General features: G+C 41.8%; 1 protein-coding gene across 1 annotated transcript in view; it reads left to right on the top strand.

Annotated features, from left to right (window-relative positions):
* Positions 1 to 18,107, top strand: part of LOC124721638 — a 262,023-nt gene that overhangs the window by 168,885 nt on the left and 75,031 nt on the right. The window contains exons 5-6 of the mRNA XM_047246701.1: positions 12,959 to 13,099; positions 17,701 to 17,898. Coding sequence (XP_047102657.1) covers positions 12,959 to 13,099; positions 17,701 to 17,898 — 339 coding nt within the window. The remainder of the gene's footprint in view (positions 1 to 12,958; positions 13,100 to 17,700; positions 17,899 to 18,107) is intronic.

The raw sequence follows: 18,107 nt of genomic DNA on the forward strand, positions 1-18,107 counted from the left end.
CAGACATATTAAGTACACACAAAATTACCCAAACTCGTTACTTTATTTTCAGCATAACAAACAGACATAGAACAAAGTGTACATCAGTAAGAATGTAGGCAATTAAAGGTAGTGAGTAAAATAGAATGCAATATCTCTATTTGTCAGTAATTAACAACAGATACTATTACTCTTATTAAAGCTTTAATGAAACAGCCGAAACAAAATCCATCATACGGTGCATAAACAATATAGACAGCTAAATATTTTAAAAAAGCTTTGTGTGATACTTAATCCTAAGACCTTCGTATATTTTATAAACAAATGCTTTAGCAGTGGTGAAACTTACCTATAACAGAATTTACTAACACAAGCCACTGTACACTATAATACACTATGCTACCACTAGTGTTTGTGCTATTGTCTAGCAATAGGCAGTCAGTAATTTAGTGTTCAGTATTAAAAGTAAAACTCCTAGAGCTTTAAACAACAGTGTACGTGCCAAGAGAATGCATTAATAGGATGAAAGGGCTTTATTTGACGGTAGTAATATACCACTGATAGCCGACTACCAACCCACGACATTTCAAACACACTAAGTTTCTTCCTGTGCACACAGATTAGCTGGCAGTGAAAATGTAGGAAATTTCAATTCCCAGCACTGTCATCTTTCATGAAGACAGTAAAAACTATTCAAAAAACAGGCTTGTGAATCACTTACAGCAGACTTCTCGGTAAAGAACAATTTGACTTCAGATTTAGAAAATGTAAAACATATGTGGTGGCACCATTTAACCTTTGAGCCATTAGACCAACAAATTTTGTTAAAGAAACTTGACATGCTTAAAATGTTGAGGATAGTGAGGAAATGGTTTCTACCCTACGTAGAAAACAGAATGGAATGGATTACTGAAACATTTAACTGGATTGGTAAGCATATCTCAGAAAAAGAGTACGTAAACTTGGAGGATGCTATGCATTGGATACAATACTATTCAAAGTTTACATTAATGATTACATGTAAAGTACCACACTGACAGAAACAATACTGTTCACAGATGAAAGCAACTTTTTATTTACTGCTCAGTCACCAGAAATACTGAAGTAATAATTGTACCTATTTTAGCACAAACATAGGCAATAAATAACAGAACTACACAGATAAACTAAAAACAATGAACTTCAGGATAACAAAGATACCTGACCTTGTAAATCTGAACATAAATTATCTGAGTTCCAAACATTAAATTCTTCGCTGTGTATGTTGATGAGCAACTGATATAGGACTAGCACATCAAATACCTTGAAATATAATGTATGCACTACAAATACTGGACCATCTATGACTCCTCATGGTTAAAAATATTTTACTTGTTTGTTGGAAATGGTGTTATCATTCTGAGATCTGATGGGACTTGAAGCTTGTACTGATCATTAGATACAACTGTAACACAGTCCTTCAGCCCAGAAAAATTTCAGAGCTGAAGCACAAGAAACAATTTCTTATAACTGTCACATGATACAGGTCAGATTTACTACAACTACCTAACAGTTTGAGCCAGTGCATGCATAGCAGAGGTTGTGCTGGCCATAACATGGCCAAATTTCAAGCATATATTCTTGTTCATTTTCAGACAGAATATCTTCAGGCGAAATCTGACAAACCGTTTCACCAATTTCAACTTAATTTTGTGGCAATCGGGAAACTGAACTCCTCGGATTTGATCATTGCTATGAAATTTATCAATGACAAACTGAAAACAGTCAAATTCTGTGAGTTATCAAGTGTAGGGCCAATATTCCTAAAAATCACTTCCATTTAAAAAAAAATGGAAAAACACTCCTCTGAGGCATAGTTAAGGCTGTCATTTTCCTGTCTGAACTGTTTCAAATTCACAAAAGTGCAATAATCTTTGGTATATGAAGCTACTACATTCAGGCACTTCTCACATAGCTTGTTAAATTTCATTGCCCTCCCTATAACATATCTGATAATATGATTTAATGCATTTCTTTTGGTGTTACTTAAGTCATCCTCACAACTGGTTTCGTGCTCTTTCCAACCTTTTGGAAGCTTAAATACAGGCTGAGTTACAGATGATGTGGGGCATGTAATGGAGTGTTGGTCAAGAAAACTTGAAAGGTAGACAGAATCGCTCGTCATAGGATCCTTTCCCTACACCTGTGAAATACTGAGCAACACAAATAGTTTTCAAATTGTTTTGGAACTGCAGTGCTGTGGGAACCTTCTGAATACTTCTAACACAGGAGAACAAATTTTCTAGGCAATCTTGTGTTAATCTAGCTGTCAGCAAAAATTTGTAATTATTCTTGTGTAAAAAGATTTCCTGCAGATCAAGTACACTTTGTGTGGACAGTCTCACACCATGTTCAACTGGTTTCGAGTGACCAAATTTTCCAATTTCAATCTGCTTAGTCATCATCATAACTTCATTCGGCAACGTGATAGCCTCCTTGTATCTTTCTTGATTGAAGATGCTGAGGGCAGTAATTGGATGGCTAGAAGTCATTGTTGAAAACCACTTGTCAACTATCTCAACAAACCATGCTGTCATTCTGTATTTAGCAATATCAGTTTCAGAGGACATAAACTTCAGATCGCAACTGGTTTCGTGACTGAGAAAAGTATGTGCCCCAGAAACTTTCATTTTGGTGAACTTACTTGGTTCTATTACATCTGTTGTTAGCTTGGGCGCAAGTTTCAAATCATTGTCCTGATCAAAATAATGTAGTTCCTTAATATGATTACAGTCAACAACTGTGGATGGCAACTTATACTTGTCCCGTATCCTCTCAGGAATGTTTATAACTGTGTTGGACAGTAAACATTGTCTAATATTTTTTAAAAGGTGCGGCACATCTGCAGTAAAGTATATTACCTGGATCTTTAGGATTTAAAATGTAATTCTGAATAACAGAGTTTTTTCCAGAAACAATTCCAAAATGTCTCCACGTACTTTGATTTGCAGCACCCATATCTGATGTCACACACTGTGCACATAGTCCTATATGCTCACTGCATTTAATTATTTGTAAAATGATGTCACCCAAAATTTTACCACTTAGCTTACTTCCAGTAAAATGATATGCCACTACTTGCTTCCATCTGGAAGAGATACCGCCCAAAAGAAAAACGCAAGCATGTGTGGCAACAGCTTCATGCCTTGGAAGGGTAACATGGCCAGTAAACTCACCTGTTCCCACATCAAATTCCCTGCTTGGAGTAATTGACATTTCATCAAGCAGTAGAACACAGTCATGTTCTTTTTCACCCATACTTTCAACCTTTTCTCTGAGGAGTGTGAAGAGTTCGTCTAGAATACCAAGTTCAAATCTTGAAGTCTCCTCTATAGTGTCCGCAGTGATGGCAAAGCTGAACTAATTAAATAATCAAATCCTTTCCTGCCACATGCAAATTTCAACTAGAGGGCTTTTTTCACACTACTTGCTGACCATTTCACTTTTTTCTTATTTTAACTCTCCAGCTGATTGTCATTACACAATGTTTTTAGTTTATATGGAACTGAGTGACACATACTGTAGAGTTTATTTTTTAGTTGTGTATTCCTCAAAGTAAGACAACTGACCTCCTTCTTGAGAGCTGAAATCTTTCTCTGTTGAACATGAATGTAACCTAATAGTTTATATAATTTTTCTGTGAGATCATATTCTGCTGGTTCACTTATTTCACTGTCTTGCACACTACACATGGGATATTCGTCACACTGCTGCTGGATTTCTGCAACAGTGTCTGCTGTGGGACTGCTGCTTTCATTTTCTTGAGTTGGATGCTGACGGCATAGTTTAATTTTCCTTCTTTTAACCTTTGGTACTATATGAGAAAAAACTGTTGGTGTGGCGTTGGATTTGAGCTTCCTCTTGCCATCAACCCTCACTTTCTCCCAGTGGTCATAAACGAAATGTTTCTTAATAAAGAAGCAAAAGAAAGGAGCTGTGGTAAATTGATATCTGAAAATCGTGTTTACACAAATATACTAGAGAGAGAGAGAGAGAGAGAGAGAGAGAGAGAGAGAGAGAGAGAAATTCTGAAAAACAACTGTGAAGCTTCCTGCCCAAATAAAAGCAATGATAAATTGATAAACAAATAGTCTAGTCATCTGGAATGACCAGAAACTGTCGACATCTGCTACATAACTACATTTTAATTCTATGCTTACAAGAATTAGATGTGCTATAAAAAATTGCACACAGTAAATACACAGGCCAAATGTTACATCTCACAACAACATCTAGCTTACAACTCGTGTTGTATGCAGTTGGAAACTTAAAACCACTTACTTCGCATAGATAAGAGTAGTTCATCAGTTTCCACAAGGCTCCTGTGTGATTTACATTACCCTGTTAACTGCAACAGCCCACTGCTTTCTTCTTTCCTCATTCTGCAGAAATACAAGCATACGAAATCCACGTTTGCCTGTGTTAGTACATTCAAAAGCAGCACACACTGGCATCATTTCTGAATGTCTGCAGAATGAACTAAAGGTAGTCAGCTACATACAGTACCACTCCTATCATCATACCAGTACTGATTTCATAACAAAATACTTTCTTATTTGACCTCATATTTAAGCTCTCATGTGTAAATTTCATGCAAAAAGCTGTCTAAGTAAAGCAAACACATACAGAATGCACATTTAATCTGTAAATAACTCAAATTACCTTCTAATTGTTTCCCAAAGTCTTCAAAATAGTAATCTAACTCCGAAAAGCACTGCAAACATAGTACTCAAGAGAGACCTGTGGCACAAACATGGCATAGTAGCAGCTCGGCCAGTCACGTGCGATTTCACCTATGGCCACTCTCTCCCTGTATATAGGCTCTCTACTGGCAGTTATTAGAAAAACTGTCATTATCAGATGAACGATTATTACAGTAACTGCTACTTCTCAGTAACCAGTTATTTCTCTCATTCAAATAATTTTTTGCCACCTCTACAACATGTGGCCCCAGCACTTGCAGTGCTACTAACTTTACTGTGATTAAAGTCCATCCTTCCACTATTCATTTTCCCCTCTGCATTTACACTGGACTGTCTTCCAGGTGCCAGTCTTGTTTGGATACGGGTTATGATTTTGGACACTAGTTTTTTCCTGTTTCAGCACTTTAAACAATGTTTCATCCCATTGTTGGGTTTGACTTACCATTCCTCTTCCAAATTTTGCAGAAGTGTGTGTGTGTGGGGTGGAGGGGAATGGGAATGGGAATGTTGTCCATGATGTAGCTCCAACCACACAAGGATCACACTACGTTGTGGCTGGGGCATAGGGTTCAGGGCAATGGTTAACCAACCTGGTTGCTGTGGCTGAGTGGCACCCATGGGGAGGAGAGCCCCCATTCAGAGTGCTTGGCGGCAAGACAAATGATGTGCAAATGAAGCAGATCAAATGTTGTTCTGCTGGTGGCCACACGGCCTCCATAGTCTCTTCTGAAGGAAAGTACTACTATAATACGGATACATGTGACCCCACAGTGTTTCCTTGCTGGGCTACGCTGTGATAGGAACATAGGGCTAAGAGACAAAGGGAGAAATACTCCCCACAATACTTAATTTGCTTTAGGACAGACGGAGATTCCTTTTTGATCACTATGCTATTATTCTTTGTTGAACACCTTCAGAACAGGTTTGGGGAAGTAGCAGCAATTTTGAAAATGGAAAGTGTTTCAGTTCCGATTCAAACAGTATCCTCCACTCCTTTGTGGGTGCTGCTTGCTTGTAACAAGTTGGGTAACATTCTCTTAACTATCACCCCCATAACATCTCAGTATGGTGCAAGGTATCATCTTCCACCATCGCCTCCTTTTACAGCCTGATGATGATTTATGTGCCATTCAGGAGCAACATGGTGTGCATTTTGTCCATTGTGTCCAGCAGGGACCGAAGGACAGTGGTGCTGATAATGGGGCCTTCATTTTGGCCATTGAAGGTGACTTGTTGCCTGAAAAGGTCAAGGTGATGGTATAATGATTTAATGTGAAACCATATGTTCTCCATCCCATGAAATGCTTCAGATGCATGAGGTTCGGTCACATTTCTCTCCACCACACATTGTTGGGTGGCTTGCGGAGTATAAATGTAGAAATGTAGAAATTTAGATTTCTTCGCATTGCAATGCCAGCCTCCTCTGTGAAGACTGTGGACATCAGTTGCACTCAAATGCTCCTTATGGCCCTCCCCACATCTCTGTATTAACTGCAGAGAACACCAGTCCACCTGTTCACTAGAGGACACAGTATTCCAAACAGAACAGAAAACCCAAGAATACAAGACTCTTGACTGACACATGTATCAGCAGCCAAGAAGAAAAATGATCGTTTGCATTCTGTATTCATGTATGTATGTATGTATGTATGTATGTATGACGACGATTATGGCATTTGCTATGGCGACAACAAAGTCGTCCTCTCTACTTCCCACCTATCAGCAATGACAATCCTCAACCCCCAGCCAGAGAAGCAACACTCACCTCCAACATCTTTCAGCAGGAAGGTGTCCCTCGGGACGTTTCCCTCCCAAGATTCAGCTGATATGCAACCAGATGCCAGCCAGTGGTTAAAGGAGCCACAGGTTGCTATCTGTAAGGCTTTGCATTCCTCCACTGTCCCTGTAACTAGGGCAGACAAGCCCTCGTAAATTTGAAATCATCCAAAGAGAAAAGGGGCAAAGTGAAGACCTACAACAAGGAAAGGGAGCTTCCGGTGGCTCCATGCCACTGGACTCCACATGTTCTGACTATAACTTGGGGGTGGGGGGGAGGGGGGGGGGGCAGTTCCGGGCTCTTTTAAGAATCGAGCTGACTGTGACAAGAGAAAAAAGTGGAGTGTGCAGGTACATTCTGGACTCTCTGTACAGCAAATATGTACCACTCGATACGATTTGGGAAGATATGGCTGTTCATGTGAGGACATCTCTGAATTTTACTGTCAATAATTTATATCCCCTCCCAGTGCTTCAGAAAGCATTGTGTGCACTGATTTCTCAGATCCCCCCCCCCCCCCCTCCCTTCTGCCCTCCCTCATTTTGGGTGACACAAATGCCCACAGCCCTTTTTGGGGTGGAACTATGATGACTGGCGAAGGTAAAGCTATAGAAATCTTGCTTGCAGAGCTTGATCTTTTTCTCTTGACTACTGAAGCCACTACATACTTGAGTGTGGCATATGGATCTTATTCAGCCATTGATCTTTCTACTTGCAGCCCAAGTCTTGTCCCCTCCATCCACTGGAGAGTCCATGATGACCTTCGTAACAGTGATCAATTTCCAATTGTACTGTCCCTCCTTCAGCATCACTTGTCTAGGTATCCACCTACATGGGCTCTCAACAATGCTGACTGGGATTCCTTTGCCTCTCCTGTCACCCTTAGCACACTGTCATGTAGAGGTTTCAATGCAGCTGTCCAGGGTACAGCCACAGCTATTCTATTGCCACCTCCCCCCCCCCCCCAAATCTGAAAATAGTACCTTGGTGGACTTCCAAAATCACTATGGTTATTAGAGATCACAGACAGGCTCCCCAATGCCATAAGCAACATCCATCAATGGAGCACCTCAATGCCTTCAAATGGCTCCATGCCCCAGTCCACCACTTAATGAAACTACACTCCTGGAAATGGAAAAAAGAACGCATTGACACCGGTGTGTCAGACCCACCATACTTGATCTGGACACTGCGAGAGGGCTGTACAAGCAATGATCACACGCACGGCACAGCGGACACACCAGGAACCGTGGTGTTGGCCGTCGAATGGCGCTAGCTGCGCAGCATTTGTGCACCGCCGCCGTCAGTGTCAGCCAGTTTGCCGTGGCATACAGAGCTCCATCGCAGTCTTTAACACTGGTAGCATGCCGCGACAGCGTGGACGTGAACCGTATGTGCAGTTGACGGACTTTGAGCGAGGGCGTATAGTGGGCATGCGGGAGGCCGGGTGTACGTACCGCCGAATTGCTCAACACGTGGGGCGTGAGGTCTCCACAGTACATCGATGTTGTCGCCAGTGGTCGGCGGAAGGTGCACGTGCCCGTCGACCTGGGACCGGACCGCAGCGACGCACGGATGCACGCCAAGACCGTAGCATCCTACGCAGTGCCGTAGGGGACCGCACCGCCACTTCCCAGCAAATTAGGGACACTGTTGCTCCTGGGGTATCGGCGAGGACCATTCGCAACCGTCTCCATGAAGCTGGGCTACGGTCCCGCACACCGTTAGGCCGTCTTCCGCTCACGCCCCAACATCGTGCAGCCCGCCTCCAGTGGTGTCATGACAGGCGTGAATGGAGGGACGAATGGAGACGTGTCGTCTTCAGCGATGAGAGTCGCTTCTGCCTTGGTGCCAATGATGGTCGTATGCGTGTTTGGCGCCGTGCAGGTGAGCGCCACAATCAGGACTGCATACGACCGAGGCACACAGGGCCAACACCCGGCATCATGGTGTGGGGAGCAATCTCCTACACTGGTCGTACACCACTGGTGATCGTCGAGGGGACACTGAATAGTGCACGGTACATCCAAACCGTCATCGAACCCATCGTTCTACCATTCCTAGACCGGCAAGGGAACTTGCTGTTGCAACAGGACAATGCACGTCCGCATGTATCCCGTGCCACCCAACGTGCTCTAGAAGGTGTAAGTCAACTACCCTGGCCAGCAAGATCTCCGGATCTGTCCCCCATTGAGCATGTTTGGGACTGGATGAAGCGTCGTCTCACGCGGTCTGCACGTCCAGCACGAACGCTGGTCCAACTGAGGCGCCAGGTGGAAATGGCATGGCAAGCCGTTCCACAAGACTACATCCAGCATCTCTACGATCGTCTCCATGGGAGAATAGCAGCCTGCATTGCTGCGAAAGGTGGATATACACTGTACTAGTGCCGACATTGTGCATGCTCTGTTGCCTGTGTCTATGTGCCTGTGGTTCTGTCAGTGTGAACATGTGATGTATCTGACCCCAGGAATGTGTCAATAAAGTTTCCCCTTCCTGGGACAATGAATTCACGGTGTTCTTATTTCAATTTCCAGGAGTGTATAAAAACAAGAATGCTGGGGATGGCATGTTACTACCATTGGACTGGGTACCTCACTTTCGCAAGTTTGTACAAAGGTTCGTTGCCTCTGTGGACAGCAGTCCCTCACATGTGTACCTGGTGTCTCCCTGAATGGTGTTTTCTACGCTGATTCAGATGCTGTCACCAAACATTTTGCTCTGCATTATGCTCAAGCTTCTGTGTCTCGTGTCCACAAACAGCAGGTGAAGCAAATTCACTTACCTTTCACTACATGACACCTGGAGCTACATAACACTCCATTCAGTGAATGGGAATTCCTCAGTGACCTAGCCCTAGCCCCTGCCCTGACATGGCTCCAGAGCCAGACTGCATCCACAGCCAAATGCTCAAACACCTATTGGTGGATTGCCAACATCATGCCCATGCCATTTTCAACTATATATGAAGTGAGGGTGAGTTCTCATATCAGTGGTGAGAGTGCATGGTCATCCCAGTACAGAAACTGGGTTAACACCCCCTTGAGATGGACAGCTACCACCCAGTTACTCTCACTAATGTTCTCTGCAAGTTGCTCAGATGTATGGCGAGCCAGCGGCTGTGGTGCTACCTCGAGACTCAGGATCTTTTGGCTCTGTCCCAGGTTGGTTTTCAGTAAGGCAATTTCGAATTGCAAAAAGCTAATGTCACCACATGCCATCATCACATCCTTGTTACCCTACATGAGTGGGATCTCAGCATCCTGCTCCTAACTTTTGTCTGGTACTTCTTATCACATTGTACTTTACAGGTTCAGGTTGGTGCTGTTCCCCCCCCCCCCCCCCCCCCCCCTGTATGCCCACTCCCCTCCCAATATACAGGAGAAAGGGGTTCTACGGGACTCTGTATTGAGTGAACCCATTTCTCTAGGGGCAATCAGTGGTCTAGCTGTAGCTGTGGGATCTAAAATGTCACCCTCCCTATGCTGACAATTTTTGGACTTACATTTGCACCTACACTGTGAGTGTTGCTGAACACTGACTGCACAGTCCCGGGCTCTCAGCCATGCTTCCGATTTTCAGTGGCCACATGTGTATGCACTTCTGTCATGATCACATTGTCCATCCAAAATCAGAACTCTACCTCGACACCTGGTTCCTCAATGTGGTGGAGTCTTATCACTTTCTGGGACTGGTCTTCGACTCCCGATTGACGTGGCTTCCCCATCTTCGCCAACTTAAGCTAATAAGCTGGTCACACCGTGATAATCTTCACTGCCTCAGTAAAACCAGCAAGGGTGCAGACTGCTGTACAATTTTGTAGTCTTACAAAGCTCTGATGCTGTCCCATCCTGATAAAGGGCTCTAGCATGTGGCTCAGCATCACCTTCATCATTGTAGATGCTGGATATGATACCATTGTGGGGTATGACTTGCAACAGGTGCTTTCTGGACCAGCCCTGTGAACAGCATCCTAATGGAGGCTGGGGTCCCTCTACTATGGATCAGGGTGCTCAACTATACAATACACATTTGGTGCTCCCCAGAGCATCTGAAACTACCATGTCCTTTTTCTTGGTATGGTGATCCATCTCCCACAATGGCAGCCCAGGACTGGAGTCACAATTGCAGTTCACATACAGTGTGTCTGCTCTGAACTCCCACCTTCCCTGACTGTCACCTCTTGTCAGGGAGCAGTTGTGTATGTTCCCATGGCCTGTACCCCGTGCTTGGATCTCTCTTGACCTATCCTTTGGGCCGAAAGACTCTGTTGACCCTGTGGTTTCTTGCCACTTGTTCCAGGCCGTCCTTGATGCATTTCCATCTTTGGAAATGGTAAACACTGAAGACCCTATGGTCAACAGATAAACTGATTTTCCTACACATGCAAGGTGCAGTGTACTGTGGTCCCTGCCAAAGGGACATGGTGTATTTACTTGAGAATTAGTGGCCATTGTTTGAGCCCTCTTTCATGATCATTCTTGCACTGGTGAGTCAATGTTAATCAGGAGTGACTCCTTGAGTAGCCTTCAGGCTATTGACCAGTGCTACCCTTCACACCTACTGCTCATGACTACCCTCGATCTCCTTTATGACCTTCATCGTGCTGGATGGTTGTTGTCTGTCTGAAACCCAGGCCATGTTGGGATCCCAGAAAACAAACATGCTGACTAGTTGGTCAACTTTGCTACCAGGATCTTGACTTTTGGCGATATGGAGATAGGGCTACCAGAACCAGACTTTCAGTTGACTCTACACTGCCAGTTGTTGGTAGCTTGAAACATGGGTTGTTGTGCCCTGGTTTCTCCGAAGAAATTTTCTTCTTACAGGGTATGTACCATTATCTGTCGGCTTCACGTTGGCCACATTTAGATGACCAGTGGCCACATTCTACGATGTGAAGATGACCAGTGGCCACATTCTACGATGTGAGGTCCATCCCATTGTCAGTATGGTGTCTGTCTGAGGTGGCCCTCATCCTGCTGGACTGCCCCAATTTGGCCACCTTACAGCAAAACCTGAAACTTGCTGACACACTGCCTCTGGTGATAGCAGATGACACCAAAGCAGCTGATTTGGTTTTGGTTTTACATTCTATCTGTGAATGTGGTTTCTTCTACTCTATGAGATAGGGCATATTGGCCTTGTTGGCCGCTTGAGGGATTGGACTGGTGCCTCAACACCTGCTCCAAGCCAGGGGCCCCCATGGCTGCCCTTGCTTGGTTTACTAGCCTGTGTCCTGCTCTTCCTGCCTTTTTAAATGTTCTTGTTCTTTTATGTATGTTGTTGGTTTCCTTCCTTGTTGTCATTGTACTCTTTCCTAAGATTTTATCAGTTTGTCCACATTGCTAGTTTTCTTGTGGTAATGCAGGGTGAGGAAATTACTGTTGAATGCAGAGGGTGTGTCCCTCTCACACAATGCATCCTGGGAGCCTCCAGCTGCTTTCTGGGTGGAGCAGCTCTTCCATCTTCACCCTCTTACCCCTCTCTCAGTTCTTCTTGCTTCTATTTCTTGGGCTTACTGATTTTAGGTTACAATCTGATTCATCAGGATTTGTTGTCTATGTCCTTCCTTTCTGAGGATTCTTCCCAGCGTGTCACATAGGATGGAGGGATTGAAGATCTCAGTGTCTGATCCCTTTAACCCCATCAAGCAAACCCTGTTGTGAGAGTGATTGCTGTGTACCTCAAATCAAATTTCAGCTCAAGCTTCTAGACCTACTTTTTACAGAAAGTCTGTATGAAAAGTAATTATTATTTTCATATTCATGTTATAATTAAAATAACATTGTGTGTCAGAAAGTAGGTTTCTAAATTCAGGTACCTGAACCTTCCACACTGACAAATTTAGTTTGCATTATATTAAGGTGATTGAAATTTTGTAATGAGGCACTTTCGTGTGTCAGGTTTGGTGGGATTAACTTACTGAAGCTATCCGCCATTAAATCTCACTATTAATGAAATGTGGTAATGACTGACAGTATATGACAGCAACTTTGAGAATGATCCCATAAAAACAAAATGAAAAGTGGAAACTGGAGTAATATGCTGACAGCTGTTTCAGGAAATACATGTGCAATGTTTGATGAAAGAAATATAAAATTAGAAGAATTACATTGCTCTAGTGAAAAGTATGTGTTATTCTACAACAGAAACAACTTCTATTATGCAAACAATTTGATTAGAAAACTTCAGATATTGTAATTGGAAGCTTGCTATAGATCTTTGAGTACAGAATGAAATGGCTCAGTGAGAATTATATCACAGGGAGTCAAGTAAATAGGAGGAAGATACTTGTGTAGCAGTCTGTCTTGTTGCATTAGTGTGAGAGAGATGCTCACATTATAGAGTTCCTCCTGAAAGACATTCTTAAGTACAACTTTCTTATATAGTAGGAAAAATAACAATAAAATCATATCGGACACAGTTTGTCTTTCAGAATGTATCTTCTTCTTTACAGAGACAACTGGAAAAATTCATACCTTTCATGGTTTCATGTTCAGTTGGGAGAGAGAAACCACTGGGATCTATTGAACCCTTGTGGTGGCCATCGGATCTGCCATTTTCCATACCATTAAAGAAGCCTCACAGTGTTAGTAATGTAAGTACTTACTCTGATAATGAACATGTGTCTTTGCCAGTAGTTATGAATTTATTCGGAAAATACAATAGTACCTGCAAAAAGTTATTTACAATTAGTAATTGCTAAAATGTTACTTTTATGACATATGCAATTAAAATTACAATGTATACTTCTAAAGATATAGTCATTTAAGTATAGCAGCATTCTTGAAATACGATCAGCATTTGCGGATACTATTGCCAGTCACGCCAGTTAAGAGTTGTGTATGCTCCAAACATGTCTCTGTTTTACAGGAATAATAAAAACATAAATCATAGCAGTCATTAAACATGCTCATAGTGCTGTATCTGAATGTGTTGCATAGTGCTGTATCTGACTCTGTTGCCTGCATTGTCAAGCCTATTTAACTCTGCAACATGTAACACATCTTCTTAAGTTACGTTGTGCAAGACGCGACAGTTGGCTGCGACTGCGACGCTGCCCCCTCCTCTTTTCCCACCCTGGCAGACGGCGACACGGCCGCAACACGACTGGAGTCGTCGCTGTTTCCCAAGCTCCGGTCGGCGGCGGCGGATTCAAATACATAAGAAAAATGAGAATTCCGATTTTCTTGTTGTAAAAAATACTGTATGTTAATGCAACAAAGTTACATCGGCTCCCAGAGTTAGTTTTTCGATACAGATTCTCCTTTTACTTTAAAAAATTGAAAAGTATCTCTTCCGGTTTTGCGTGTTTTTTTCGCTGTATATTACTTCTCTATCAATTGTGAGGAAAGTAAAAGGCACAAAAAATTGATGTTTGCGTATCTTACAGTTTCACATCACAGCTTGATAATGAGGTGTCTATTTTTCCAATATTCGTCACAGTTATTCTGATACTTAATTTACAAGTAACCTACTGCATAAAATTTGAATTGTGTACAGTGAAGAATCTGGTCGCTGGCTACTTTACGTATGGTTCACGTTAGGTCATACATCGTTGCCGATGAAAAGAAGCTAACATATCGAAATTATTTTTAAAGTTGAGATCAGAATAATATCGATCTCCGTTTCCGAGATTTGGGCTCATATATCTCCAGGAGCGTCGCGACTAGCCGCCAGTTCTGTCGACGCGCAACGAGAATCGTGTGGTCATCACACGATAGAGAATGCATTTCTTTTGTTTTGCTGACACATTTGGACCTAATGAAACCATTTTATGTCATATTTCTTCGGTATGAGTTACTAATATTTTTCCATATGCTCTTGACAATTTCATTTAAAATGCCACGAAATGTAGGTTTCTTAAAGCCAAGTGATCAAGCAGAACCCATTTTCTTGGTTTTGCTGAGGCATCTGAACGTGTTCCAAGTTTTCTTTCTCGTTTATTTCTCTGATACGAGTCCCGAATATTCCTCCATCTGTTTTTGCACATTTTACCTAAAATTCCAATGAAAGATGTGTTTATTAACAATAAGCGCACGCTAGTGTCATTGCATTGTTTCAAGTTCTTGACAACAAGATAGGGTTACACCTTAAACATTTCTAGAATTTTGATTCTGAACGTCTACAGTATACACTGGCAGAACTGTGGAAGAAATAATGTCCGTGCTTGTTCACAAAATTTCCCCAAATTATACTTGTCAGTTTCTCCCATGCAGAAACTTTTGGAACAAGCTAAGGCAACTTTCATAGCCGACTGAATCTTTATTCCCATCCAAATGAACTTCCATATTCTTATATTCTGACAGCATACATCGTTATGGACGACATGAACATTTAATCTTGCCAAGCTGCACTCAAAAGATGACTCCAGGATTTACAAAAGATGAATTTCAATTGTGAACTGTGTCAGACCAGAAGGGCCTTGTAAAACAGTAGTGCACTTTTGGCACAAATTTTTCGAGTACCATCTTCTACCAATGAATTGAAGTGAATGTGACAAATTACTTATTGCAGCATACTGTTTGCGCAATCGGTTGAGAAATGCCTTCCTCAAAAACGAACATCTATTGATTACATAAAGCTGTACAACAATCTGGTGGTGGTTTTTCACAACTAGAAGGTATCATCAAGACACCAATCTACTGTTTACTTTCAAAGTGAAGGTATTGTAAAATGTAACTTTCTCGTTGTACTTTAGAGTGTTCATTTTATAATGTACTTGCCGTTTTCAATTTTTATCGTCACAAAAAAGAGTAATGCGAAAATTGACCTTCAAGTTCATTTTCATCATTCTAATTCTACATCTGCATGGATTATACTGATTTTCATAACAGGCCTGAAAAATTTGCATTAATGGGAAAATATTATATATTTCACTCACCTGCCAGTTTCAACTGTGCACCAATTTCTTCCCAAATTCTGTCTCTGAACATAGTGTCTCTATATAAAGGGTTCTTCAAATCGTAAAGGCAAGGATGTTGCGAGACCAGCTCACAGAGCATCACATCCTGTGAGTGGCTCATTTCAGTTTTCCTTGACTGGCTCGACATCTTTCTGGCAGCCGTACGTCTTTGTGTCGTCCGACTTCCGTCGCAATACTGCTCACTGGTGCAGTGCTGCGACAGCTGCCGCAACAGTCACGCGTCGCATCCCAAACTCAAACTGCGCATGCGCCAGCAGGCACCTTCTGACGTCACGTAGCGACCCGTCGCAGTCGCTAGTGTGCGTCGCATCTTGGACAACGTACCTTTAGCCTGCTCATTCATCAGGCTGAACATGGATTTATGGCCAGGCTACTGTGTGTGTATTCCTAATGAAGGGCTACAACAAAAGCTACGCTTAACACTTCTTTGGTTTAGTGATATGACATACAAAACCTTTTCATACAATGGTTTGACACCAATTGATCAAGCTCCGAACACTAACATGATAGTATACAGAGCGACCAAGCCACACATTGTGATTTATGCTCTATTAAAACATCTAAAAATTGCAACTTTTCTTCTGTCTCCTCCTCAAAAGTGACGTGGATGTTAGTTTGCTGAGGAGATTTGATGTCATGTGGTCAGACCATAAATGTGTAAGTGGCGTAATGATATAATGAGGAAAAGTGAAAGAGGTCCAAATTAAAGCAAGCTCCTTGAAATGCTCCATAAGCAGAGGAACCTTTGACTGTACTGGAGTGCAGTTACCACAAGTGCAGTTTCGACACACACGCAAAAATTCAGTGGAGCAGCTATTAAAATATGTATTTTGGGTCTGAGCAGCATTACCTGTGGTTGAACAGAGAATGGACAGATCACTGATGGTCATGCCAGCATTGGAGCTAGCAGATGAAATAGCTGCTGTCTCAAGACATGGTTCTCAAGTGGCAGTCTTAATCACCTGAATCTCCTCCTGAGCAGCCCCTCCTTTATACTGTGCTGGTAGAAACTAAACATTCAGAACTTCTTACTGTCCAGCAAATCGTCTGGTCTGAACCTGTCTCAGTATTTGCTACTACCTTATTCCACTCTTCTCTCGGTGATCCTGCATCATTCTGTACATTTCACCTTGAATCCCTTTTTATTTTCTCAACATTCTTAGCTTAATAACTTCTTAATTTTCTGTGTCCTTAACATATGTTTTTGTATATATCTTACTCTTCTTAGGTGTTTATGTATTGACTTAGACCCATATTCAAATGTTGCTCTCTTAAAATTCCAACTGTCACCCACTTCCCTGTTAAGTCCTTCCTTTGTCCTTCCTCCCTTCACTGTAAGCATAACTTTAATCACCTTCATCACCACTGGGAGTTGCCCCCTGTACCTCTATCATACTGTCTTGATACACCCACCTTTCTGTTCTCTTGTTAACCTTCTGCCTTCACTTTTCTCACCCTTCTGGCCTTTCCACCACCGTCAGCCTGTGTTAGCACACCCGTTATTCACAGTATAGTAGTCCAGGTGCAGTTGCTCGTATGGATTTGATTCCTCTTTGTCTGATGAATAGTGAGAGTTGGGCAACTTATGCATTTTATTTAAATGCACTCTGCACTTTACCTTAAAGGTAGATTATCGTATTGCTTCAGAATAACTGTTTAACATCATAAAAATGTAAGGTGAATGTAGGATGAAATATGTAGCAGTATCAAAAAGCTAATATCTACATTGTTATGTTTTGGAAGTGTTAGTTTTGTTGACTGCATCTTACCAGAAAGACATGCAGAGGATAAGAAACATTCTAAATAATTAACTCCATCAAGATTAGATGTGAGTATTGAATAAAAAATGAGGATATACTGGATTGAATTAGGGAAAAGGGAAATTTATGGTAAACTTGACTCAAAGAAAGTATCAGTTGATAAGACATAGCCTGACATATCAAGGAATTGTTAATTTGGTAATGGCAGGAAATGCAGAGTTAAAAATGGTAGCGGGAGGCAGAGGCTGGAATATAGTAAGCATGTTCAAATAGATGTAGAGCATGGAAGTTACACAGAGATGAAGAGGCTTGCACAGGATAAACTGGCATGAAGAGCTGCATCCAACAAGTCTTCAGACTGAAGAGAGCCATCCTGTATTTATAATTTTTCTGAATTAAAACTCTTGGAAAATTTTTAAACATGTACAAAGGATCGTGTAATTTTATATATATTTTTAATTAGATATTTGGAAGGAATTACTACTTTTTTAAAATGATTGTCCTTTATTTCAGAAATGGTTAGCATTACTGAAGAGTCTAGTTTGTCGTTGTTACACATACCATGGCTGTGAATTTATGCTTAGATTTTGTACTGACCTGACAAATACTCCAAGTTCAGTACTGACATATGTGGATACATGGAATGACACTGTGTCAGTTTACAGCAAAAAAACAGGAAAGCTTGTTGTAACTTTCAGAAGTGAGAATATGGTGAGTAAATAACCTATAAAGTTACTAACATTTTGTACTTAGTGTGTATGTTATTGCAAAATCATCATTAAAAATGTAATGTTACTTAAAGGCATTTGTCCATTGACAATTAACTTCCACAAGTATTGTTGAGGTCTTTACATTACAACAAAAACTTGTACAAGTTTAGTTCTGCAACTCACTTGGGCAAGTTAATTCCAGGAATTTCC

The sequence above is a fragment of the Schistocerca piceifrons genome, chromosome X (assembly GCF_021461385.2).
Source record: "Schistocerca piceifrons isolate TAMUIC-IGC-003096 chromosome X, iqSchPice1.1, whole genome shotgun sequence".
Taxonomy (NCBI): Eukaryota; Metazoa; Arthropoda; class Insecta; order Orthoptera; family Acrididae; genus Schistocerca; species Schistocerca piceifrons.